The sequence below is a fragment of the Ambystoma mexicanum genome, chromosome 7p (genome assembly GCF_040938575.1).
Source record: "Ambystoma mexicanum isolate Mex_15411 chromosome 7p, UKY_AmexF1_1, whole genome shotgun sequence".
Classification (NCBI taxonomy): Eukaryota; Metazoa; Chordata; class Amphibia; order Caudata; family Ambystomatidae; genus Ambystoma; species Ambystoma mexicanum.
Window position 1 is genome coordinate 695021385 of NC_090939.1, and position 27747 is coordinate 695049131.

Genomic DNA, 27747 nt, shown 5'->3' on the forward strand with positions numbered 1-27747 from the left:
TAGATATCTTGGGGTACTGATCAATAAAAGTATAGATGAGAAACCCTGAGTCGTGATGCTGAGAAAAAAGGTGCTAAAGCTGAGGGCGCAAGCCAACGCGCTTCACAGACGGTACGGTAAATTCACAGTGATCCTCTTAATAACCTTCTATAAACCAAAAGTGGTGCCAATATTGATGTATGGTGTGGAAGCCATGCTGAATTTGCCATGGCAGATATGGGGGCACCTCAAGAGCCTTTTCTGGAAGGGGTATTGGGACTCCCCCACTGTCTGCCCATTTGCATGGTTAGATAAGAACTAGGCCTACAGTCAATGGGTACATTGGTCCTGACTTCATACAGAAAATGTGAAATGATAGATCATCTTCCACCATTTGAAATCATAAGAAAGGCGAGTGGTTTGAGAATGGAGGGGTTATTGGAAGAGTGGAAAGCAAGCTGCGTGGTTTGGTTAAAGGCCTTGGGAACATCTACAGAGATTTAACACACCTGGATAAGATCAAGAATATTTATACAGGATTGGATAGATATGCAGGATGTATAACATCATTATGGGCTTGCGTTGAACTTAAAACCATGAACGAGAAGCTATTAACAAGATGCCTGCATATCCCTCAAAATGTCCTTCACCCCACCATCGTATTATTCATGAGATTTCGATAAAACGAGTTACCAACGAGAGAGGTCTTATGGTTCCACAAGCAGCTGTAGGCACATAGTAGATATTGCGAGCAGAAAGCATCCACTGAATCTTCATTTCATCTATTGCTGGGATGTGGGAAGTTGACAGTAACAAGAACTGTCTACATGGGTACTTTTCTGCAGGTCTCCAAAACATTATCAGCTGAAGAATGGTGGAAGATTATTTTAGTGGGCACTAATGTAGGTATGACATCGGCAGCTATGAAACTGATGGAAAAGATCTTAATCTTGGAAGAAGTTATCTACAACAAAGAATTGCATGCAACAGAGAATGATCACACCTGAATGATACAAGGAACTGAACATCTTTATTAAGTAGTGTATTCATGATGGGTGGTTTTATATTGATGTATCATGGTTGTATATATAATTGAAGGACAAGAGATGTAACATGTCTTTTATAAAAAAGGTTTGTATTAAACAAAAAATTATTTTAAAAAAACAAAAAACACTTTCTAGGTGGGGATGCGTTTGATGCTACATGGACTTTGTGTCCAGAGTGGAAATCTCACGTTTGTGGTGTAAGCATGCATTGGCCAAGGTGTGTTAGTTGCTATTAGAGGTGTAGAGATATGCTGTTTGGAATAGAGGCAGAAATAAAGCAGTGTGGGGGAGGCCTGCTTTAGTTTGAGTGGTTAAGTACAGAAAGTTAGGGTTAACTCATGGGGTCAGTGGTTGGTACGTATAGTGTGTGTACTTGTGCTGGCTACGTTTGTTGCATTTTGTAAAAGGTATTTTACTTCTTTGTAGTTGTAACAAGTAAGGTTTCTCTGTGTGGGTTTTAGCAGTGTCCAAAATGGTTGTCAATGGTAGAGTTCTCTGAATGACGTGAGTTGGTTTGCAAGTGGTTTGTCAAGAGCCGATATGGCGTTACCTTACGGTGTGTATGAGAGTGGGGGTTTGGCACAAGATTTGTTGTCGGATAAGCAGTGCCCATTGCTTATGCATTGAGAAGCAAGGTTTTTCCTGAATTTTAAGTGGCACTGCAATATGCGGATTTCCCTTCGTAGAGTTATCTAAGGTTTAGTGACAATAGACAAGGTGGAGAATCGTCCGGTTTCGATAAGCGTTTCATTTGTGGATCTTGGACCTCTATTTAGTTGGTAATATGGGCTTTTTGTTTGGATAAATGCTAGTACTTGACCTTGAATGGCTCTGTAGATGATACATAGGGTTTTGACTTTTGTCTTTTTTTACTGGTAGCCAGTGCCGTGCTTTAGGAGCTGGTGTAATGTTTTCCGGCCTGTTGAGTCTTACTTAGTACAGTATCATAGCTGTTTTGAGAATTTGTTGTAGATTTTTGTGAGGCTTCTGGCATGCCCAAGTTAATACTGCTGGCATAATCAATTCATGGGAGAACCAGACATAAGAAAGCCAACATTCTTTGTGGTAAAGTGACATGTGGCACAATGTCGGATTACGGGTAAATGCTAGAAGCACCTTTTGAATACTGAGTTGACGTGGTGTTTCAGCGCAAGGCTGTTGTCCATTCAGATGACGAAAATAATGATCACTTGCGATATTCTGGGCCAGTTACCCGGTTTCTGGTGTCATGGTAAAGATGTTTTGGGGCGATGAAGGGCCAAAGTATCTTTTCATCCGGGTTGCGGTTTAGGATGTTATAACCGCCATCCATGAGCTGTATATAGGAGTTAAAATAAACAAAATGTACATATTTTACAAACCAACTCCTTCCTTCTATCATTCCACCCTCCTTACAGGAACTGATATCCATGTACATAATGCCATTCAAGAAACGCAACCAAAGACCTGTTAATGGGACCAAAGGTGCCACATTCCATTCCTATGAAAAGGGTCTGGCACACTCCACAGGGGATCAGCATCTACATACCAATAGGTTCTGCCCCTTCCAGACCACACTGGAGGAAGGGGAGCCCGCTTTATATTTTGACCAAGAAACATACCACTCTATTTCTATGTTATTTAGCAGCTTACCCTGACAGGTAGTCCATTTCTATCTGGGGTATTAACTTTGCATAGTCACTATCATTTACCTAGCGTCATTAGTCTTTCCATGAGTACACCAAGCAGATCCTAGCCATTAGAGACATAAGGTGAATGAAGTGCAATATTGGCTTCAATGTTTTGTCTTTGGGTATAAACCAAATGAAATCAATAAGCAGTCTATTTCCCTGTCCCAGCCTCCAAACTTGTTCAGCCAAGTTAAACCCTCTGTTCAATATGCTTGTTAACTCTCACAGGTCCACCGTATGTGGAGAATGGAGAAAAAAAAAAGAAAGCAGTCTTGATTAAAGAAACCTTTCTAGCAATAACCAATATTGCACCCATCCAATCAAGAGTGTCTCCTTTTGCCCCTCCCCGGAGGCCATCTTCATATTCAAACCACGCAAGGTGCCAGCATGAACCCAGAAGAACCAAGCGGGGAAGGAGGGAGGGTTGTATGCAAATCCATGCCAGACTCATGCAGGAGAACAGTTACAGGTAAGTTACTTGTTCCTTCTCCAGCATGGGGTCTGGATGGCTTCACATGCTCATGAAAATGGATTATATAGCAGTACATATACACTACGACGGGAGGTTGTAAGGCTCAACAGAAGCAATACACTTATCCCTGGAATAAACTCACCTCAAACAAACAGGTTGCACAGCACTGCCTGGAGAACTTTGGACTCCTCCCTGGAATCCCCGTTGACAGTACAATCTTGTGAAAGTGTGCGTTGAGTTCCACCTGGCAGTCCTGAAAATGTCCAGTGGGGGGGACCCCAGAGAGAAATGCTTTTGTAGCAGCAATGGCTCTGGTGGAGTGGGCTCTCGGCTAGCCTGGAAGGGGTCTGTTGGCTAGACAGTGCATGGTGCAGCCAGAGAGCCACCTGGATATGCAGGCTTTCAATAGAGCCTTCCCATGATTCACAGGAACTTAATTAGCAAAGAGTGGAGACGTCTTCCGGACAGCCTTTGTGTGTGCCACATACAACTTTAGGCCACAAGCAACGTCCAGCGTATGCAGCGACCTTTCAGCGGGCGAGTAAGGATTCAGAAAGAACACTGGAAGCACCAAAAGATTTGTTAAGGTGGAATTCAGAAGGGACCTTTGGGATGAAGGATGGATGCACCTCCTTTGTAGCATGGAAGGATAGGTATGGGTGTTTGCAGGATAAGGGCCTGGATCTCCCTGACCCGCCTTGCCGACGTGATGGCCAGGAACCCGGTCTTCCATGAGAGAAACTTCAGAGAAGCTTGGTGCAAAGGTTCGAAAGGAGACCCCAAGAGCCTTGTAAGCACCACATTGAGATCCCAAGCCGGGGCAGGAGCCTCGACAGGCAGAAACATTCTGAAGAGGCCCTTCAGGAACTACTTTACTAGCCTGTGCGACCATGTCCATCAGGAAATGGCAGCCAGATGTACCTTGATGGATGCATGAGCCAGACCAGACTTGGCCAGCGATAGCAGGTATGGTAGAAGTTTTGGAGCTGTAACCTGGAGAGGAACGATCCTTTGTGCTCGGCACCATATTGTGAAACGCTTCCATTTGTGGAAGCAACACTGGAGTGTAGAAGATGCCCTAGCCTTTACCAGGACCTTCCTGCAGTCCAGCAGGAGGTCAGTGTCCAAATTCTAGAGCTAAAGGAGCCAAGCCTTGAGATTCTGTGACGTCGGGTCGTGAAGCAAGATGGATCCCCCATCCCTGGACAGGAGGCAACCTGATAGCAGGTGCTATCGCAATGCGGAGCATTTCCGTGTAGCAGATTTGCCGCGGCCAAGCCAGGGCGATGAGAATCATCTTGCAGCAGCAGCATTTGAGCGCGTTCATCACAGGTGACAGCACTGCTATTGGTGGGGCGGGCGCGTAAAGGAAGAGGCCTGCCCACATGAAAGAGAATGCATCTCCCATAATCACTTGCTAGGGAAATTTGCTGGTGAACTGGCATTTCATATTTCATCTAGGTTATGCCCCACATGCTGAAAAGACGTGATGTCTGAGCTTGTTGTAGTTCCCATTTGTGGCAGGATCGCAGCTCCCTGCTGAGCGAGTCTACGATCGTGTACTTGATGCTAGCCAGGTGGAAAGGTATGAGAAACATTCCCTGTAGAATGGCCCAATGCCACAGAACCGGAGAGCGGGTCCCGCCCTGCTTCCGGATGTATAACATTGTGGTTGTTTTGTCTTTGAAAATCCTCACCACTTGCTCCCCTAGAAGCAGCAGGAAGGATATTAGAGCCCAAAACACGGCCTGTAGCTCTAGGATGTTGATGTGCAGGGTCTTCTCCTCCAGACGCCAGAGCCCCCGGGCGTGAGACTGGCCAGTGTGGGCCCCTTCCACCCGTCCAAGGAGTTGTCGGTGGTGACTGTCGCTTGAAACAGCAGGGCTTGAAACTGGGCCCCTTGGGTGATGTGCCAGCACACCCCCCCACCAACGAATGGATGGTCTGAATTCCAGGTTGAGGGCAATCAGGTCTGTCCATTTGCCTGTGATCTGGAGCCACTTGGCATCCAGGAATTATTGTAGCAGACTGATCTGGAGCTGGCAGAACGGAATCAGGGTAATGCAGGACCACATCATCCCTAGAAGCGACTTGATGCTGCAGACCCCTGTGACTGTTGCAGTCAGCCGACAGACCTTGCCCAGTATGGACATTACCCTCTCTGAGGGGAACGCCAGGGATGCCACTTTGTGGAGCCGAGCACCCAGAAACAGTGCGTCTTGTGATGGCAGGAGTTTGGATAGTTGATGGAAAACCCCAGAACTGTTAGGTGAATGACTTTCTTGGTGTGCTGCACTACCAGCTCTTGAGCAGGGGATCAGATGAGCCAGTCGTCTAGGTATGGGTAGACATGAATGCCTTTGAGGCGCAGGTAGGCCGCATGCGGTGGCAGGCACTTCATGAACACTCAGTGCTCATTTTAGCCGCAAGGGAAGCGTCTTGAATTGATAACGACGCCCCAAGACCACAAAGCATAGATACTTTGTTCTTTGGTTGCATGGGAATGTGAAAATAGGTAGTTTCCAGGTCTAGTTTCAGCATAAAGCCTCTTTTTCCAGCTGGTCGAGCACCTGTTGAAATGTGACCATCTTGAACTTTAGAGACTTCAGGTAGTTGAGGTGCGACAGGTCGAGGATTGGGTGACGAAGTGGGGCATGTCCCATCGCCCCCCCTTTTTAAAATTTCCTCTACACCCTGCAGAAGTTGTTCCATGTGCAGCTCCCTCTGCCACTGGAGGAAAGTGTGGACACCTGTGTTTGAACTCCAGGGTGTGCCCTTGGTGCACTATGTCTAGCACCTATTCATCGGTGGTGATGTTTTCCTACTCCTTGACAAATTGTTAAGCAACACACCACTGGGGTGAGAAAGTGGGGGTCCGGGCTGATTGCCTGGTCAGCTTGCTTGGCTGTTTACCCCTTTGCTTGTGGACGATGCCGGCGTTGGTGGGGGAGCACAACGCACGCAACCGACCTCTGTTTGACTCTTGTAACGGAGAGCAGGAGGGCTGGTGGTAGGAGGATGTTGGGTAGCCTTTTTACAGTCTGAACTTTCATCTGGAGGCACGAAAAGACGATGTTCGCTGTTGTTGGAAGGTTCCCATGTACCTAGCCATTTGTGTCTTTTTATTGCCTGCAATGCATCGTCCACAGCCTTGCTGAACAGGTTCTCCGGTCGAAGGGCATATTGATGACCTTTGACTGCATGTCCTGCCTGAAGTTTGTGGCCTTGAGCCATCCGGGTCTTCTCAGAGCCACTCAATTACCTATCTGCCAGAAGCCACTGTGATGGCATGATCAGAAGCTACATTCCCTTCTTTAAATGGGGCTAGGGCCTCAGTCTTTCTGTTGTCGGCGAGGGAGTCAAGGATTGGGCCCAGCTTATACCATAGCACTATCACAGCGTGCCAGTATTGCATGGGCATTTGCAGCTTTAACTGTGGAGGCGGCAGTATATATATAATTTGCTTGACCATGGCGCCAAGCTTCTTGCCTTCTTGGTCCAGGGGAACCAGAGACTTATGATGGATTGATGACCTCTTGCTAGCTGCAGCTGAGACCAGAGTCTGGGGACAGCTGGGATCTTAGGCACTTGGGTGCAGAGTATGGAAGCCTGGACTACTTCTCCAGCCTATCCAGTCTAGGTGGAGCAGAGTTTGCGGCCTTCATAAGGGCCAGGCCCTCCTCCCACAACACGTCATCCAGGAGTGGAATTGACGTTACTGTCTTTCTGGATGAGCTCTTCTCTCATACGAATCAAGGTATGTAATTGAGGGGAGCTCCTGCTTCTTGCATAGTAGAGCCTGGTTAGCTTGAAAGCAACACCTACCAGGAGCTACCTTTGGCACCTAGGGCCAACCGGTGCTTGCCAAACCTGTAAAAGTGACATTAACTGAGTTTTTGAAAATGTTAATAAAGAAGAATTAGAACACATCCAATATACCTTTTAAACAATGATTCATACAAAATGAACAAAAAGTAAAGGAGCATCTCTGGTAGCTCCTGGTTCCACTGCAGCAGTTCCTTCCTACAGGGTGAGGCCTGGCACCCAGGAGCAGGTTTTAGCTTCTGCTCATTGAATCTCAATTCCGAACCCTGAAAAATCCCTCCTTTTCCTTGGGTATCAAATTAAACAAGGTGGAAGCCCTTGCTAACATGAAGTGGAAGGAACCCACTTCATCTGGAGGGGACGCCCAGGGGGTGTTGTCTGCGTTTAGCGGTGCGTCATTGGCGGTTATGAAGTCATTCATCCGCTGCCGAGTCCATCAGGGGCGGGATCTCCACTATGGGTGGTGTTTCCTGTCTAGGCATAGATTATGAGGTACATGCCTTGGTCTTGGCGGGCTGTCCGCTGGGGTGGGTTCCACTGGAGCCAGCTGTGGAGGCATGCACTGTCGTATTTCTGCCACAAGAGTGTGTAGGGTAGTTGAGATGTCCAGGTACAAATCCTAGAACTGGATGGTGTGTCTCGCGACGGGCCAGCATGCTCCAATGATTTCACCAGGTGAAAATGCTCCCTCAAAGGTTGAACCCTGGGGTGGGCCTCCTCTAGGTCCGATAGACAGCCTTCCTGCAATAATTTTTCAGAACTGTAAATCACACTGGCTGGGTCCCCCTTCTCTTATCCTGCTCCCCTTGTTGATGAAGAGACGAGATCGGGGACTTTATTGACTGCGTAGTTGCGGTTACGGGACCTGTAGTCGTGGTTGGCATGGCAGTCGCTGGTCGAGGAGGAAGGACTGTTCTCGTAGACTATTTTTGACGTTGATGATGTGGTCGACATAGGCGCAGATGTTTTCATATGCGTCGGCGCAGTCGCCAACGAAGCCGTTGACGCCATCGATGGGGTAGTTGTAGGCGCTCCAGTGACAGGGTAGGCATTGACGAGGGTCTCACTGTAGATGTAATGGTAACTGGAGGTCTCGTCATCGGGACTCGTCTGGATCACTGACGATCATGCCGATGACTAGTGTCTTGAAGACCTTGCTACTTTACTGATTACGAGATTCTCTGCTCGTCTTATGCTTCGATTAGAAGCTATGCTTCAACGAAGACAATGATTTTTTCAGATGATACTCCACTCACTGGCAAGCTTGCCGTCGACAGCGAACGTGAGCGGCCAAACTCTGAACTGGGACCCGCGGTAGTGGTAACCCCTGTCGGATGAGCAGTGTGGCGCTTTGCCTTTTTATGAGTCTCCTGTGATGGAGCCTCCTCAGCGGATTTCGTCCTCTTACCAGAGTGAGGAAGACTGGATCTGAACGAAGCCTGCAAACTCCCAATAGCGGTGCCCTTCTCCTTCAGCCAAGCCACCAGTGCACGGTAACTGTGCCTCTTCGGTTCGGCAGTGAACCCAGATGGATTTTGCAGCCATCCTCGTCGGGATCGGGGTGTAGGCAATAAAGGCACCTCAAGTGCATGTCTTCCATATACACGTTGCACAAGCCACATCTGGCACAGAGTTTGAACAGCCTCCTCCTGCCCTCTTCGGACATGGCGAGGCATGAAGTACGCCTCGACCAGGCCTTGAAACTTGACACGAATATCCGATGCAGTAGTGGCCGAGTCTTCTCTGGCAAACAGACCCATTGCCAGATTGGATATCGGATAGCAAAACAGACAATTTTTTGGTGAAAAATGGCAAGAGGTTTTGCTCGTAGTGCAACTATAGAGGACTCCCAGCACTGAAGCGTGCAGTAAAAATCTGAAGATGGCCCCAAGGGGAGGGGTTTAGGGAGACAATCGTCACTGAATGGGTGCAGTATGACCCCAGCCTACAGTGATTGGTTATTGCCAGAAAGACAGTTTTGAGTTTTCTTAAAGCAAGACTGCTTTCTTTTCTAGTGAGGCGTCCCAGTCTGACAATGGCGAATATTCATGAGCTTGTGAATGCACGCCAGACCCCATGCTGAAGAAATGTCCAAAACAGGCTAAATCTAGATGAAACAGTGAAACCATTCCCTCCACAGTAGAAGGTAAATAAATACCTGGGAAGAAGGGACACATCCCTGCTTGTGTACCAATTTTACAAATTGGGTATGGTAGACCACTAGTGAGTAGAGGTGGGTGACAATCGCAATCAGAGAACTTTGGGGAGCAGTTGGAAGATTCTTCTGTGTGCTATGTTATCTTTGCAAGTAGACTATATCTAACAGAATCCATGACATTCTGAAGCAAATCACACTGCAATTGAGTTAGCAGGGAAGACAATAAGCACCAGGCTGATAACATAATTAGGCAAAAGTTCAAAAGGACATAAGCAGATCGATTACTTGCATTCTTTTTGATGTAACAAAACATATCCCCAATCTTTGCATTATATTGTCTAACTAGTTTGGTATCAGGCAGTGTGACTGTAGGATATGATATGGCATTTATAACGCGCCTATACACAAGTGTTTCACGAGTGATATAGGGAATAAGTCTTACATTTACAAAAACAAAATAATTATTTACCAAACACGATACATGTCTCCACTGTGGAGCAGTCTCAGGAGAAATGCTTCACAAAGTTTTAACGCCAAAGCAGTCTTGCCTTCTTTTTCAGTGTTACAGATAACTTCAATCCCATCACTGCAACATATCCGCAAAACATGCTATAGGAAGAAAAATGATCTAGTTAAAAGTATAAAAAATGAACAGCGGCTTTACTTTAAAAACGCTGTATTTAATAGACTGACCCAATAATATAAAATACAGTTGTCAATAAAAACAAAAACAATTATGTGGGGGCGATCGAGAACTGTATAATACAAAGAAACTAACAAATGTAGTTTTACATCTAAAAATGGCAAATCCTATCTTGTCGCACCAATGTAAACTGTCTTTAGCTTTAACCTTGCTTACCTCAGTACTAATATTCTCCTTTGTCTGCCCCAAGTCTTTCCACACCGGTCACTTGAACTATAAAATGGTAAATGGTTCCATGCATTCAATAGCCAAACTGTAAACAATACTCTCCAATGATGGTACTATTTTGTTTCCCTTAGCCATACAGTGTCCTTCAGAAGATGCTTTACAGAGGCCCGTTAATATGTTAATTTATGGGGAATTTCAATGTTTAGGCTCAGGATGAACCATAGCATGGCTGGGAGGAGTGAACCCCTCACCCTTATTCTGCCCCGCTTGTTACACATGATCTACAAGGGATGTTAAGGACTAATCTTTCCATAAATCTCCCATGCATGCCACAAAGCACAAAAGTTGTAATTAGGAGCACACCTCCCGCTGTTCCAGCCACAATGTAAAGGCTCACCAGCTATTATACCACTTGCAGTCCCTTGTTCTATTCTACAGTAGCGAGGTACAAAGCTCAGAAACCGCATCCCATCTCATCCCTCATTCTCCTGTTAACTCATGCAATCACTCCTGTGCCCACAACATAGCTTAAGGGTGCTCAGATCTGGTACTGGTGGATGGCGCTGCAGGCTGTGGCATCTCATCCTGTATATCAGATCCTCTCAGGGTTTGCCTTGTTCAGTGCAGATCATCACCCTCTTGAATTGATGGCGAGTTCCCATATGAAATGCCAAAGTTTGAATGTTAGTGCTCCAGAAGGGATCTCATTTTTCTTAGCAGATGTTCATGGCCACACCTACATTGTATACATGTTTTACTGTCGTATCAGGACACACTGATTCCTCCAAGTCCATACAACTAAAGCCATTTTGACAGTGTCATTCCCCATCCAAGTGTAGTAAGGCATCTATTGGCTTGACAAATTGGACATGAACGTTATGAAAATAAGCAATAGAGTTGTGTAAGGAAGGCATGGTATCACAAGTATGTGATCGATACAAGAGCTACACGTTTCAAAACCTTTATTAAATTCTAGGGGTTTGGAAAAACTCCTACTTTGCCCTGTAGCTATGATGGAGTAGTATCTACCATCAAATCATAAAGAAAACAGTCCTAGCCAGTCCAAGTCAAATCAAAATGGCCTATGCTATAAAAAGAAAACACATGCCTGCTCCATCTCTTATATAAAAAGTGTGTAAAGGGGAATGTGTATGCAAGGATCAAGATGGCCGAGTCAGCTGTCCTCCCCACATTGGACAGCACAGATTAAGGCAGCCCCCGTAGACAGGATAACACTCTGGCTCAGATATAAAGGCAGTACAAAACGTGGGTTGAAGCCCACTTGGCCTGCCACATTAATGTCACTTAAGTTCTTTCAAGGTTCAACAAAACTTCAAGTAGATCTCCCACAACCGTGCTCGGCCCTTGCAAACACAGCACTTGCAGGGGATCCCTTCCCCAAGCATTATTCACATTCGTTCGGGATTCTCTTCCTCCAACTTATTTCAGGTCTCACTCAGTCGGGCGCAGACCTTTTACTGATGTCTAAGACTTTCGAATGTGCAAGGCTTTTCCATAAAACTCTACAGGACCACTTCGACTTTCACTTCAGCTCTCCCTTGTGGCATTTGCCCCAGTGTCTCTTGGTCTTGGTAGTTCCATAACACAATTAGAAGTGTTTAAAGAAATCTCTCTTAAAGCAATCACCTTTTAACTTCCCCTTTCATCTGGGAGAATCTTGACCATCGTGCATTACAGAGTTCACTCACTTTGTTGCTTTATAACAAAACATTTTGCAGAGACTTTTGAGTGGGCTGTTTCCTTTCGCCGGACCACTCCGCTGCTCTATCACTGGCTTCACAGTTACCTCCGACTTTAAAGTGCATGACAGGTTTGCTTTCCTTCGCATCTCATCATCACGTGTGCAACCTTCAATTCAGAGATACACTGTTGCGGCTTCAATCTTTCCTTGACACAAACCGGCCTTTCATGTCTTTCGATAACTCACCGGTTGTGTGCATTCCTTTCTGTTCTGTGACTTTGATTTACGAGTCAAGGTTGATATTACAGACTTGGCCTCGCCTCCCCAACTCTGCCGTTCACTCGGTAGGGTTTCTGGCATTTTTTAAACAATGCAGGCTGCTTCTCGTCTTGGATTTGGCTTTCTCCGGGTATCCTTCACAGTTTCCCAGAGGCAACCACCTCCTGTAGGGATCTTCAGGGTTTCTCTACCCCTCGCTCTGGTCATTTGATTGGTCGTCCTGCTCCTCTAGTGTTCCACTGTGCTCAAATTGTGTCTACATGTTCTGCCTTTTATGTGAGAGAGAGAGCAAGCGAGAAAGCGAGCGCAAGAGAGAGAGCCTCAAGCACTAGCAAGTGAGACCCTTTGGTTTCTCACATTTGCCACAGGAAAAAAACGATCATGGTAATCAGTACAGGTTACTCACTATAGTGCCACTGGTACTTCTAGTGAACCGCTTCCCTTCCATCCAAATGCATGCTGGATTTCTTCTTGTGGCAAATCACAGCAAAAAGTATGTTGAAGCTTGGATTCTTTCCATTTGGAAGTACCTGTGCAAGTACCCTCTGAATGGCCAGGATCAACCTTCCAACAAGCTCAACATCCTTCTAAGATTCCAGTCCCATACACCACCTGCGATCCACTTTCTATGAAGAACTTAGGCATCGAAAATAAATCTTGAAGATGCAGGTTGCCAAAGCCTGCAGTACAGATATGGCAAAGTTGGGGAAGTTGGTGGTAAAAGAAAACCTGGTCCAGGGAGCATGAAACCGAACCACACTCCCGCTCAGACAATCAGTGGCAAAATTGTAACCACTTTGTCTTATACATTGAAAGTTTCCATTTTGATCAACTCAATTCAGACAGAAATAAAATATATATCTATATCAGACATTACATATCTTCTAATCCTCTTTCCGTGGTTTGTATCTGCTTAAAATCATATGAAGTGAAAACACTTTAGTTAATACAGAGTTAACTAAGGGGATACGATTTATCAGAAGAAACTCATGAAATTCTTTAGGTGTGAGCCGAACCCCCCCCCCCCGCCCAAACCACCCTCCTCCAAATGCTACCCATGTAATTTTTCATATGTTTCTTGTGATAATACAGAGTTAAGATTACATGATTTAACTAAAGCTTTGCAATGAATTTGAAGGGTTTTGCTATTAGTCATCTCCTCCAGGGCCCACTGGTCGTGGGCACTCCATTTTGTCCCACTAGACATGGCCTTGGGACCCAGCCGACCCCCCCCCCCCTCCAAAGTAACCAACGAGCCATGGCCGTGCCCACTTTCCATGTTGCCCCAATTATCCAAAAAGACTGAGACCCACTGGACAATTTCCCAGGACGGGTAACACAATAGTAACAGTGCATGCACTATACAGCTACAATTATGTTTTTGTCCCAAGATACAGGAGGATTCCGTTAAGTTTGAGGAAGAGCTTCAGGTGAGACTGTCATAATCCTACCTGTGCTGATCTTAATCAGTGGTTACAAGCGGATATCCCTACAGACACTTACACTTTACTAAGACAGAATCGTAAGTGGTCATTACAAGAACGCCTGAAAGCGAACATAAAAGATCTCACTAACAGACTTCTCTGCACTATTATAGACAGATTAGACTGACGGGAAAAGATCAATTTGTGGAAACAAAACAAGGGTGAGAATGCAGCCCACTACCCTGATGGGTTTAAATGATGTTTTAGTCAGTGCACCTTGGGATCCCCAAACATGCCTCAACCCGTGGTCTCTGCATTCATAATGGGAATGTAGTCCTAAATTGCCCGAGGAATAAAAGGAGTGCTTATTGTTGGTAAGGCAAGAATTTGAACTAGGTTTTGTTAGCTGTGTAGCACTTTCCCGAGAAAGCAGAAACACTACTGATGATAGACTGGTGGTGCTGCAGATTCAGCAGCTCCACCCACCACAAGGCAGGGCAGTACAAGGCAGGACCAAAACTCCAGGCAACAGGAAAGAACTTAGGAAGAGGATTTCCTTTCAACGTAGGACAAGAGGGAGTACAAGAGAGACAATGTCGAAATTGTATAATGACCAGCTTAATTATTGCAAAGAATGTGGGCATTTTAAGTCAATGTACAATCAACCCACGGACTGCTCGGCTGCTGCCACCTTCTTTTTCGCAATCACTTCCACCACCTTCAACTTGCCTTGTTCAATAGACAATACGACAGTAAGGGGGGTCAGTAAAGTTATTGCACCACTAATCCCGCTTAGCCCGTCTGGTCCTCATATAAAGTGCTCTGTTAGCGGCAAGTATGTTTTATGTTCAGTAGATATAATGTAGCTTTTGTGTCGGCTCTGAGCGCTTCTGAATTACCAAATGCTTTTCGTTCTGATGAAGTGGCGAACATGGTGGGTATTGGTGGTCAACCAATATTTCAACTAGTTACAAGATCTAAAACAGTTACATTGGGCCCCATTTCTTAACATGCTCCCCCCCCCCCATCAACGCCATTATGTTTGGAACTGCCATTTAAAATTGGTTACACCATTTACTGTTCTCCAGACATTTATTTAGATGCCACCGTACATAGAGAATTAGAATTTTTGCGTTGCTGCATGAGTCTCCAAATCAGACAAACTGAGATAACACTCCCTTGTTGCAACAATGGCTCTTAAACAAGGTTCCTGAGCAGTTATGGTCTATGCATGCAAATGGTGCTAGACGCATATCAGATTTGGAACCCTTGTATATTACTCTGAACCTTCTTCTGTGTATTCCAAAATATCCCATATAAAAAGAGGGAATAAAGCCTGTCATTGAGTCTTTACTTCAGCAAGGAATTCTGGTCCTTACTCGTAGTCCTTGCAATAACATCCATCTTAACTGAAGAAAAGAAAAGCCAAAGGAACTTAATTTGTTAAGACCCTCTGTGCTGTCAACTCTGCTATTTTATCCACTTCCCCAGTTGTCCCTAATCCAGAAACCCTTTTATCTTGCATTATTGCAGATACACATTAAACAGTAGTAGATTTGTGTTCAGCATGGTTTATACCTGTGCATCCTTGCTTGTTTTTACTCATTCAAATCTACAATTTAAATTAGCAAGACCACCACAGGGATCGGTTGAGAGAGTCTTTTTTCCCTTATTTCGAAACAAGATTTTCACTTGCTTACGTTCAAAGAGGGTTTGGGGCATCTATTCTAGTCAAGAAAGTTGACAATCAAATGTTGGCGTCCCACTTTGATAGAAGCTTGTCAACAACACTCTCTTGAATTGTTAACAGCTCTCGCTTAGAAAGGACAAAGTTGAAAGAAAAGCTTCGCTAGTTTGGACAGGATATCTTTGCTCGGGAGAAATATTTGTCGAAGGCCCAAATTAATGTGATTCTCCTACCACCGAAACCCAAACACAAAACAAAAAAGGATTTGTTAGAATGGCGGGACACAGGCTACGCCTCAACTGTAAAACCGCTACATACCTTAATCCTCCTGAATCAGTATCGAGATATACTGAGGCAGGCAAGGTATTGAAATCAAACCAGAGCTTGACACGACGCCGGCTTAGGGTTACCCAAATTATAGAAAGTCTTTTACTCTATTTATCGCATAAAAGGGATGGCTTTGCTTTGGGAGTCTTGATTCAAATGCATCGGGACAATTATTCTCTCATTGAATTGCTCTGCAGCGAGCTTGCCTGCTTGGTCATGTTCTGTGGCTGTCGCTGCTCTGTTAGTAGAAAGAGCAGACACCTTGGTATTTAGTCATTCTGAAACCATGGTTGTCCTTCGTGCTGTTGTGGCACTACTTTTGAAAGGGAACCCCCACAGCTCATTTTCAATTCTTGCTCGACAAAATATGAATAATAATTAGGGTCTGCTGCTAATGTTACTGTATCACGATACTCACTATTAAACCCGCCCAAGTCTACTCCAGAGGCGTCTGATGAGGGCCCAAATGACAGCTGGTTAGTCACTGAAAACCTTTTGACTCAGTCGATTTTAAAGTTGTAAAGCTACAGAACCCGGAGATGATCTTGCTTGAGGAATTCTCAAGGGAGAAATACTTTGGGGCATGCATTATACACAGTTTAAGGTTCTGGAGGCATATCAATTACCAAATGGTCATTCTACCCAGCTTGCTGAATTAACTGCTATTGCTTATGGTTGTGTTCTGGTGAAGGATAAGTATGTCATGATTTACACTAATTTCCGCTATGCCTATGGCGTTGCACAAGACTTCAGCATACTTTGGAAGCAACGTCATTATCCGACTTTGGCTGCCACGCCTACATGTAATGGTTTTTTTATTGCTGCTTTGTAAAATGCACTTTGATTTTCGGTCTTGGAATTGTGAAATGTAATGCCCATGCGCTTTCTGGATGAGTGACAGCAAGAAGGAACTCTTTTGCTGATGAATCAGGTCGAACTGCAGCCTGGAAAGGCCCCCCTGGATCCTAATGGTGTCCTTAGGTGTTGCAGCTGACTGTCTACAATTGTTACGGCTATCTAGCCTGGCGATGTTGCATGCTCTAGCTCCTGAACAAGAGCAGTACTAGTCTCCTGGAAAACTAAGCTAGGTAATGAAACTGGGGGAACAGTGAAACTAGCCCCCTGTTAGCTCATAGATCACTTTTATCTCACCCGATTGGCTCGTTTATTTGCACATTCTGAAAAGGAAAATCCATGATCAATATATTAAACCACAGCTTGTTAGTCCCTTATTTCGCTAGAGCTGTTCAAAGCTACTGTAATACCTATCCTGTTAGTCTGTCCCACAATGTGGGACAAGCTGTATTCAGTTGCCTAAAAGTTTGTCCTACGAGTTCTGTTTGGTTGGTGTAGATGAGTTTTCAGGTTGGGTAGAAAGTTACCCTTGCGAAAGGTGAACTGTCACTGTTGAGAAGAAAACCCTCACACGATGTATTCCTCGATTTGGCTTCTCTGCGATTATCGATGGTGATGGAGGTAAACACTTTACCGGCCAAGAAGGCAGATATTTGCAAGGCTCTCAAGTTTTCCCATCATATTCATTGTGGCCATCACCCCCAATCCTGTGTAGTAGGATAACGTAGAGAGGGATATAAAAATAGGTTATCCAAAGTCTATGACGATATTGGTCTCAAGCGACCAGAGGCCCCAATATTAGTTATTCAGATATGCAATAATCCCAAAAGCATGGTCTGTCACACCATGAAATACTAACTGGTAGCTTTATGCTTATGGCTGCGACGCCTCCTCCAACTTCAGGCAGTTTGAATGTCCATTTAGACGATGCAGATGTGTTCAACTATTATAAAATCCCTTGTAAAGGCCATCAGGTAAACGTAGGTCTGTCGTAACCTGCTGACAGGCCCTGCCACACCCCACAAAAAGGTGCATCTGCGTATGCATTAAAGAAAATCATGCTAGTGAGGACCCTTCCAGATCCTACTTAGGACTCAGACCGACATCAAGCGCAAGGGGCATTCAACGTGGGTTCATGCCTTCAGCTGCAGGAAGGTGCAGCATCCAGCTGAATAATCTGAACTGATTACACCGTCTGCAGAGACCTCTGCTTCCCTTCTTGAGAGATTGCATCATCAGATCATCCTCATCAGAATCTGTTACGGTACGCAACTGTTGCAGAGTGCTATTGCTTCATCGACTGGTCAGGATTGCAATGAGTCTACAGCAAGCACAGGCTTCATCATCTGACATTTCGGTTTCACCAGCATGGAGTCAGTTACAGAAATGGAGGTGGAGCAGAAACATGCCTCTGTTCTCCAGGGTTCTGAATCTTCATTTCGCTGCCATATTTCCATCCTTGAAGGAGGTGGCAAAATATGTTGCCACTGAGAAAACATTGCTTACCACACTAGCTTATAGAATATTTCTATAGGCCTACAATATGATAGCTATTGAAGTGGCAAAGTGTGTGCAACATATGGTTAAGTTGCAAGGAACTCTGCACTAGATGCTTACATTTTCCACTCTATAATGTCAGGGTATTTTTACTCACTTTTGGCATTTGGATTTTGGTGCATGGTCATCTTTAAACAATTCAAGAGATTGAGTTTCCGGTTCTACTGTTTGTACACCCAGATGACTTAACCCGCATATGGTCAGCATTCATGTTCTTTCTGTGGCATATCAGCACTATGAAGGAAACAAAGATTTGAACTGCACCAGGCATCCTATATCGAGAAGAATTCAAATGAAACAAGCTGAAACTGTTGTGCATATCGGCCTTTCATTTCTACTGCTCGTGTCTGCATTAAATGTCACTACTTTTAATACTACTCGTCATCCATCAAAGGGCCTTAATGGACATCTATGGATCGAGTGTAAGAACAGCTTTCTGATAACATACCTGTATCCAGAATTTGAGTGATTACTGGGATCTTCCTCATATTTAGTGTGGATTTTCAATGGCACCAGTTCCTTTTAACCGGGGAGACATTTGTAATGATTTGGGATGGATTTCCAGATCCTATGGCCTGGAAACCTTTCTCTGTCCCTTGCTCACAATTAGTGTTTTCAAGTCTGCAAATGACCCCCCTCCCAATCAACTGCCTAAGAAACCATCTGCTATTAGATGATCATCCACTGCAATAGGCTTTCTTTGTTACACCAATCATGGCTTATTGTTCCTGGGAATTCGCACTTGCATCTATTGTGTACTAGAAATATCACTGTTAATGGTGTATCTTTCTTTGACAAAGTGCTTTCTTTCACTGAATCTGGTTGTGACATTTAAATACTTACGTCCCATGTGGCGTTTCAGGCTACACTTGGCTTCAAATGAATTGGGAGAGAAGTCGTTACCTGGGTCATGTGCAACCTTCGGTTAGTTTATTAAACTACAATCATCCCCTTGAGACAAAAGAGAATCAGAATGGGAGACATTTGCTGAAGGTATGGGTTATTTGATCACAGGAGTAGGTATCAAACTTGCATGTGTAAGATTCTTAAACTGCCCTTATTAGAACAAGCGGCAAATGACATCAGAATCTCTCAATATCTCAAGCTTTGTACAATATAGTATGGCAAAGCCATACCATACTATTTGTCTTGGAAGGATAGCTCAGGGGCAACGTGGTCGCCTTGGAAGCAAGACGACACCGAGCAACAGGTTCGTTCCCCGGGTCCACGCTTCGAAACCTCTGGGTATTAAGCGCGTTAAAAATAACCTATCATATCATAAACATAGAGCTTGGACATCTTAGTCTCAAAGGGTGGTGTTTGTGATCTCTTTGTATAGGGATGCTGTATATCTTTCCCACCTATTCATATAATCTTGCAGCCATCACACAAATTAGCAAATGTGCAGCTTAACTACATAGGGAGAACACTTACATACGTTTATCACCTTGGTCCTGGCTCATTGATTCAAATGGATCACTAGGAACTTTCATAATCCATTGGATTTCATTGGTGTTTGTAATCCTCTTGGTAATTTATGATTTATATCTACTAATCAGATGTATTTTTATTTGCTTGAGAAAATACACTGAATACCTTGAAGATTGGGGAAAGGTTGATGCTTATGAGGTTGAAGAGAAGGACAACATGTATTTAGAACAGATTATTCACAACATTTATGAGTGCGAGGCCAGTTGGTCACATCTGCAAAGGAGGGTACCCGTTTTGGGGGCGGGTGCTGCTATAATATTTGATATGAAATGCAAGTGATTTTAATAAAATTATGAAGTGTGTTGTGATAAATGCTGTGGCATCCTCACTGATGCCCAGCCTAAAATCTCCTCCCATGTGTTATTATGAGAGGATCACATGTGAGGCGATGGAGGTCACGGAGATGTGGTGACCCCATCAGGAGGGACGCTGTATTCTTCTCTTCCGTGTGAAGAATACCCTGTAATCCCTAGATTACGGATGGCATGTTGCTAGTATACCAGTCCTTTGAATAGTAAAACTCGAAGAACTCTTCTTGCAAGACACCCTAAGCAGGATACCATTCACACTTCATATGCACATAATGTTCACTTAACATCTTCTATGTCTGACAGTTTTGTTTCAAACAAATATTCAAAACAATGCAGTGTTAAAAAGTATAAAACGTTTATGGACTCCACTCCCATAAAACCTACTACAGTACTCAGGGATGTCAGTTCATCAAAATGCCAGGGGCAGCAGAAGTGGCATTACACCACCCTTGACCTCTGATGACATCACATGAAGTGATGTCATCACATGAAGTGATGTCATTTGACCCCCACCCTGAAGTGGCATCACAGGAAGTGATGTAACACAACCTGTCACCCCTTGAAAAAACAGGAAGCGGCATCACATAGCATTGTTCCCAAGTACACTTGAAAAATATGGTTACAATATCACTGTAATGTAATATACATATACAAGAAAGGATCACCATATGTATCGTTAATATCAGTTTGTATTGGCCCATATTAGCAAATTACTGTGAATGCAAGCAGACGTCCAAGGCCACATGATAATTATGTTTTATTATATAGCACTTACGCTTAAGCGCTTTATATAGAACAAACATCCAATATCACTCAACCTGTGTTGACACTCATTTATCAACCTCAGAAGGATGAAAGGCTGAGTTTGCCATGCCGGGATTTGCAGCTGCAACCTGCAGAACACACACAGATCGCAGCAGCAAGTGCTCAATCCACTGAGCTATCTTACTGCCTATAGCTATCTTACCGGCTATAGTAAAATGGGCAATTACATGTCTGAAAGTTCCCAAAGTCAGAAGCAAGTAACACTCTGTAGTGGATACCGTTTAAATGGTAACAGATTGTCTGGTGCAAAGTTGGCCACATGTCAAGACTCTAGATATACTTTTCACACTTCAGAGGTTGGCAAAATAGATACCATAGGGAGGGTTCAAAAATGTATTAAAGAACTTAGAGTAGCGCAGACAAGCAGCGCACTCACACGGCATTCTTTACTCTCAGTACTCGTTACCTCGTACATGAAAACAAACATCCTGCACAGCATGCCATGGAGATAAGAGACATTACAACAAAGCATTATGTGTGGCACAATGAAATTAAGGGCCACTTCATGTGCTATGTTCAAACATTTCTTCACTGTACGTAAGCTTTTAGGCACAAGGATTTTGTCAAGTCACCAAGGACACCAAGATGGAATATCTTGTGATGATCGTAACCGAGACAACAGCAGAAAAAAACATGCTATAACTGCAACTTGTGAAAAGCAAAATACATAGTCCGAAATGGATGCTTAGTGTTTGTCCACATTGTGAATTTGAAGTGTTGAAGAACAGACTGTTGGGGAGAATTCTCTGTAAGGCTAATTTCCCAAACCTAGTGAGTCCCCCAGCAGCTTTGCTGGATTTTTGGGGTTTATTTTTTCTCTCCTGCTAAGAGTGAGACTCTTTTACTCCCACTCTTAGACATGATTTGAGGTGCTCCTTTATCTTTCAATGTGTTTTATGGGCTATGGGGTCTTTTACTCCATAGGGTCTCGTGTTTATGTGGGTTACACAGCACCCCCCGTGCTGTAACCCAGGAGTGTCGTAGTGACCCCCCCATCATAGACTCCATACCCTGGGACTGACTACTGTCTCCCAGGGCATGTAAAGTCACCATTGAATTTACTAGTCCCAAATTATGAACAGAAACCAGTACAAACCATCATATTGTGGAGGTACTGGTCGGGGCAATTCGATTGCCCCGGGGTCTGTTGTTCGAGGGGGCATGTCTCCGTCCCCCCTGATCGAGTTTTGGCTGATGGCAGTGGATACTACTTTTTATATTCGACAGCGAATATATCTCTATGGGATTTTCCCATTGTTCGAGGCTACCAACTTTAATTATTTAATTCTTATAGCCTCAAACATACCGCCGGTTTATTTAATATTAATTCACTGGTTGGTATTTTTTGCCAGAACTCAATTCTAAAATGGCGTTTGTGTTCTCTTCTGTGACTCCAACCCAAGTCGAGCCCTTTGTTCCACTTTTTGGCGGGCTTCTCCACAGAAGCCTCCAAAAGTGGTGCCACTCTGTCTGGGTACCACAGGGGGTTTGGGAGGGGGTTTAGGCACCCTGGACTGAGTTACCTTGGTAACTCAAGTCGCACTCTTATTTGATTGGCCCAAGTGGTGAGCCGGCCGGCTCACCACTTAACATGTTTGATTGACCGCTAGGCTGAGTGAATGGGGGTGTGCTGCATAAAAGCAGGGCTTTGGGGACTGGAACTTCAGAAGTCGCCACAGGACCTAAGAATCCGAGTAGGGAGAAACTGAGCCGACCTGCAACGACGACACCACCAGTGGAGCCCTGCTGAACCGTCTCACCCCTTCTCCCGACAACAGAGGAGATCTCCAGTCCAGAGAGTCTTCTTCCTTTGACTGGTGGGGATAACCAGTTTTGCCTTCTTTTCACCTTCCTGGAGCATCTCGTGGCCGCCTTGCCTGTGCCAAGCACCCCGGCAACCGGAATACCACGGTTTACCACTACCGCGAAGAGAAGGGTAGTGCCTTTTAACCGGAGAACTCCGCGGCTGGTTTCTTCCCTGGCAGTGCAACGACCTTCATCTTTCCTCCACGGCGAGACCTCTTCTTCCTCTGGACGAAACACCGACTTGCACCTGCTGCCAGGAACAACTGCCCATGCTGGAGCTTCCTTCACACTTAAGGTACTGTGTCCCGCCTGGCTTCCCTTGCGACAGATCGTTCTGGGTGACAGTAAAGCCTCGACTTTCTAACCTGGGCTAGCCGGGGACAACCTAGCTAACTTTTCCTGACTTTAATTTCATCCTTTTTATGCGAACTATCTACAAGACTCTTTGGGCATAACCCCACTGTGTGAACCTGGACCCCTTCTGCTTGCTCTCTCCAAGAGTGGACCTTGCATTTGACTTCCTTGCTCTCCAGTAGAACTCTGCCTATACTGCCTTACTGTGGTTCTTTGTAAAAGTATTGAAACTTGTGTGCTTCCTTAACTCTGCCTTTTTTCCCTCCCTTTCTTTACAACTTATTAGAGTGTCATCTTATGTTAAGCGCTCACCTCGGTCTGAAAATAAGTGGTGTTTCTCACTAAAACTTGTCTAATAAGTGAATAGGGTTGTATATATATGATAGTGACTGTGTGCTGAATTTACTTACCTCATTTTTGCTAGTGTAAATCACAAGTGTGTTTTTAAATAAATAATTATATACTTTTACACCAAAGCTCTGGTCAGTGTTTGTTTGTACTAGTGTCTCTGTACCTATTGTGTATACTCTGCATACTGCCTAACTCTTCTTGAGGGAAGTCTGACTGCTCAGCCACAGCTACCAAGTGAATCTGTGTGGTACAGACTGCTACCAAGTGGGTTTACTGCCAAACACCTGTAGTCTTAAATCTTTTGCAGTGGTCCCTAAGGGAACTGCACAGGTTTCTGCCCAACACAGACTAAATCAGTGACTCACCCCCTGAAGTGTGCCCGAAATAAACCTTTAATGAGTTTAGCAATTATTTTATAGAATTCAGACGGGAATGCGCAATCTCTAGCACGATCTTTCGGTGGGTTTTGGGGATTACTAACTGGATTTTACACAAGCCTTCTGTAGATGTTACTTTTCTATATAGCAATCCTTGCTTCAAGAAGAAAAAGAAAGGACTAGCCTTCTCTGCCCCCCAACCCCTAAGAAGTGCTTGTAAGAAAGCCTCAGCGCGAGCTCAGTCATTTTGCTGGGCGAAGGCTAGGTCAGGATAGATGAACAAGTTACTTCTTACCTTGTAACTTTCTTTCGACGGGATGTTCCTCCGACGTATTCCTCATCTTAGATATCTCCTTCCAGCTCTGCTGGCCTCAGAAAAATTTTTCTCTAGAGGGCGCTGCGCGTCGACGTCCTTCGAGTCGATGTCCCTCGACAGCCGCCGTATCGACGTTCGACGTCATCCTGCCTATATAGGCCGCGCGCAGCGTCCGTTGCTCAGTTCCGTTTTGTAGCCCACAGTATCACTGTCTGGACTAGACTAATCACCCTGAAGGAGCGTAAGCTGCAACAACAAGGGAAGTAGAACTGCGGGGATGGATGGGAGGGTCGATGAGGAATACGTCGGAGGAACATCCCGTCGAAAGAACGTTACAAGGTAAGAAGTAACTTGTTCTTCGAAGGGATTGTGTCCTCCGACGTATTCCTCATCTTAGATAGGCTCCCATAGCAGTATTCTATATTCGGAGGAGGGAGTACTGACTTCACGCTGTCTTCTATTGATGAATAGAATGTAGTACAGCCCTTCCAAACCTAGTCTCTTGACTGGAGGAGGAATCCAAATTGTAAAAACGTGTAAAGGTATGGATAGACGACCATGTAGCGGCCGCACAGATGTCTTTAACCGGCACGCCTCTTTTGAGGGCCGATGAAGCTGCAATACCTCTGGTCGAATGAGCCCTAAGGTTTTGAGGGGGCTCTTTCCCTGCCAGTTTATAACATTTCAGAATGGCTAGAATGATCCATCTGGATATGGTCTGCTTAGTTATTGGTAACCCCAGCTTGTGACCTGTGTAACCTACAAACAGCTGGTCTGCCTGTCTTATCCTGGCTAGTCTACTGATGTAAAAACTTAAAGCCCTTCTAGGGTCTAGCCTGTGTAACCTCTCTTCCTCTTTCCCCGGGTGAGGAGGAGGATAGAAAGATGGTAGGGTAATCTTCTGAGTGATATGGAATTCAGAAACCACCTTTGGGAGGAAATTAGGCTTCACTTGCAGGACAACTTTGTCTTTGTGAAAGATTGTATGAGGGGGTTTACAAGAAAGAGCTTGTAATTCGCTCACCCTTCTGGCAGATGTAAGTGCTATTAATAAAACAGTTTTAAGGGTAAGGAATCTTAACGAACAAGAATGGAGAGGTTCGAAAGGTGTACCCATCAGGAAAGTTAGTACTAAGTTTAAATCCCATAGGGGAACTTGGAATGGTCTTGGGGGATAAACATTGGTTAACCCCTTTAGAAACTGTATTACCAAGGGTAATTTGAAATAGGATGGTTCTTCCGCAGTACGCTTAAAGATGAATAGCGCTGCGAGATAGCCCTTAATGGTGCCAACTTGAAGGCCTGAATTTGCCAAATATAGTAGGAAGGACAAAACCATTGGTGTACCACATGAAAATGGGTCGATATTCTGTTCTCTACACCAGCTGCAAAATCTGTTCCAACGGCAGCGGTATAAAGACTTTGTTGCTGGCCTCCTTGCCGAAAGCAACACCTCCATATCATCATCAGGGAGGTCCCAATCCTTGTACCGCAGCCGTTCAGAAGCCAAGCGTGAAGGTTGAGGGTTTTGATGTCTGGATGGAGAACCTGACCTCCCTTCTGTGAGAGTAGGTTCTCTCTGAGTGGAAGTCGAATTGGAGGGCAGATGGACAAGTCTAGAAGGTCCTGGTACCACGTTCTCATGGCCCAATCCGGGGCAATTAGGATCATGGTTCGACGGAATCTTCTCAACCTCCTGATCATTTGAGGAATGACAGGGACCGGTGGGAACGCGTACAGAAGCGGAAACTCCCAGTCCACTATGAACGCGTCTCCCAGAGCTCCTCTCGGAGGAAATTCCCTTGAGCAGAACAGGTCGCATTTCCTGTTTAGGCTGGTGGCGAACAGATCTACCTGAGGGGTTCCCCAAAGGGCGAAGATCTCTTGAAGGACTTCCTGAGCTAGCTCCCACTCGTGGGAGACTGTGTTCTGCCTGCTCAGAGCGTCCGCTGTCAAGTTCTTCTCTCCGGCTAGGTGAACTGCCGATAGAGAGATTCCTTCTTGGATTGCCCAAAACCAGAGCTGCATCGCCTCTCTGCACAGGGGTAGTGATCCTACGCCTCCTCTTTTGTTGAGGTAATGCATGGCCACCGTGTTGTCCGTCATTATCAGGACGTTCTTCCCTTGTACAGCTGGCAGGAAAGCCTTCAGCGCAAGTCTGATGGCTCTCAGCTCTAACAGGTTGATGTGTAGTCTGGACTCCGATGGAGACCAACGACCGCTGATGGTCAAATCGTTGGCGTGGGCTCCCCACCCCGTGAGTGAGGCATCCGTGACTACTGTTATCTCCGGCCAGGGTTGCCAAAACTGTTCTCCTTTCAGAATGTTCTCCTGACAGGCCCACCACTGAAGGTCTTGAGCTACTCTGTCGGGAACCTGAAGAAGATCTGTCATTCTCCCTGAGAATTGTGACCACTGAGTCCTCAGTGCCCACTGGAGGGATCTCATTCTCAGGCGAGCCTCTGGCACAAGGAAAATGCAGGATGCCATGAGGCCTAGCAACCTCAAAAAGTCGAAGGCTGGGAGACGTTGGGCATGCTGGAACTTGGTAACCATCTGTAGAATATCTTGAGCCCTCACCACTGGTGGCGAGGCTTTTCCCAGGGAAGTATCCAGGATCGCTCCTATGAACTGGAGTCTCTGCGATGGTATCATTTGTGACTTCTTTAAATTGATAGAGAAGCCCAGTCTGTGAAGGAAGTGGCACACGTGATTTAGCTGGATCTGAGCTTGCTCCGGAGAAACAGCCCTGATCAGCCAATCGTCCAGGTAAGGGTAGACGTGAATCCCTTCCCTCCTTGGTGAAGACCCTCGGGGCGGAGGTCAGCCCAAATGGCAGCACTCGAAATTGATAGTGAGAGTTGCCAATTGCGAACCTCAGGTATTTCCTGTGTTTGAGATGGATAGGCACATGGAAATAAGCGTCCTGAAGGTCCAGAGATACCAACCAGTCCTGGAACTGAAGGGCCTGGAGGATCTGCGAAAGAGTGACCATCTTGAATTTGTCTTTTCTGAGGAATTTGTTCAATTCCCGCAAGTCCAAGATGGGTCTCAGTCCTCCGTCTTTCTTCGGAATGAGGAAGTAACGGGAGTACCAGCCCTTGTTCCTCTCCGCTACAGGTACCTGTTCTATGGCACCTTTCTCTAGCAGGTCCAAAATTTCCTGCAAGAGGAGCGGATCTGGAGCTTTCTGAGAGCTGATCCACGGTGGATGACTCTGAGGTATACGTAGGAAAGGCAGGCAGTAACCTTGGGCTACTGTTTCCAATGCCCAAGCATCTGACGTGATAGCCTGCCATACCGCCAGATGTTGAGTCAACCTGCCTCCTACAGGTGTCCTGTGAGGGGAGTCCTCAGAGTGGTTTTGGGGCGGCTGATGCAGATGCCGATGGTAAAGAGGCACCTGCTGTTGCTGCGGCTTTAGAATATCTACCCCGTCCACCTCGGGTAGTTCTTCTTTGACCCCTTTGAGCCGGTCGTCCTCTACCTCTTCCGAATGCGGAGTAGAAGCGAAAGGACTTGCCCCTCGCAGAGGTTCCTGTGGGACGAAAAGGAGTCTGACGGATTGCAGCTCCTAGGGATTTTGCTGCAGCTTTTGAAGTTTGCAGTTTCTCTAAACTGTCATCCGCCTTTTTCCCGAACAAAGAAGAGCCATCGAATGGCATGTTCAAGAGTCTGGCTTGCACATCTGGGGCAAAACCCGACCTTCTCAACCAAGCAAATCTCCTGGTTGAAGTACTTGCCGCCATTGCTCTGCTGATACTGTCAGCCGAGTCAATGCCCGCCTGGAGGGATTCGCACATAGCGTCTTTACCGTCCTGTATAATATTCAGGAACGCATCCCTTTCTTCTCCCTCCGGGATGCAGTCAGCCGCTGTAGAAGCACACTCCCAAAGTGTATGGCTGAACCTAGCAAGGGTGCAAGTAGCATTAACAGACTTCAACGCCATGCTACATGCTGAAAAGACTTTCTTTGCCATAGCATCATATTTTTTATCGTCCCTGTCCTGTGGGACTGTAGGGTAAGCTGTCTTGACATCGGTAGAGGATGCTGCTTGTACCAC

At 45.4% G+C, this 27747-nt stretch overlaps 1 protein-coding gene across 3 annotated transcripts in view; it reads right to left on the reverse strand.

The window, feature by feature from the left end:
* ZNF654 (zinc finger protein 654) overlaps nt 1-27747 on the reverse strand; it is a 389308-nt gene that overhangs the window by 67601 nt on the left and 293960 nt on the right. For all 3 annotated transcript variants that reach the window (XM_069636777.1, XM_069636778.1, XM_069636776.1), the window contains exon 6: nt 9620-9759. In XM_069636777.1, coding sequence (XP_069492878.1) covers nt 9620-9759 — 140 coding nt within the window. The remainder of the gene's footprint in view (nt 1-9619; nt 9760-27747) is intronic.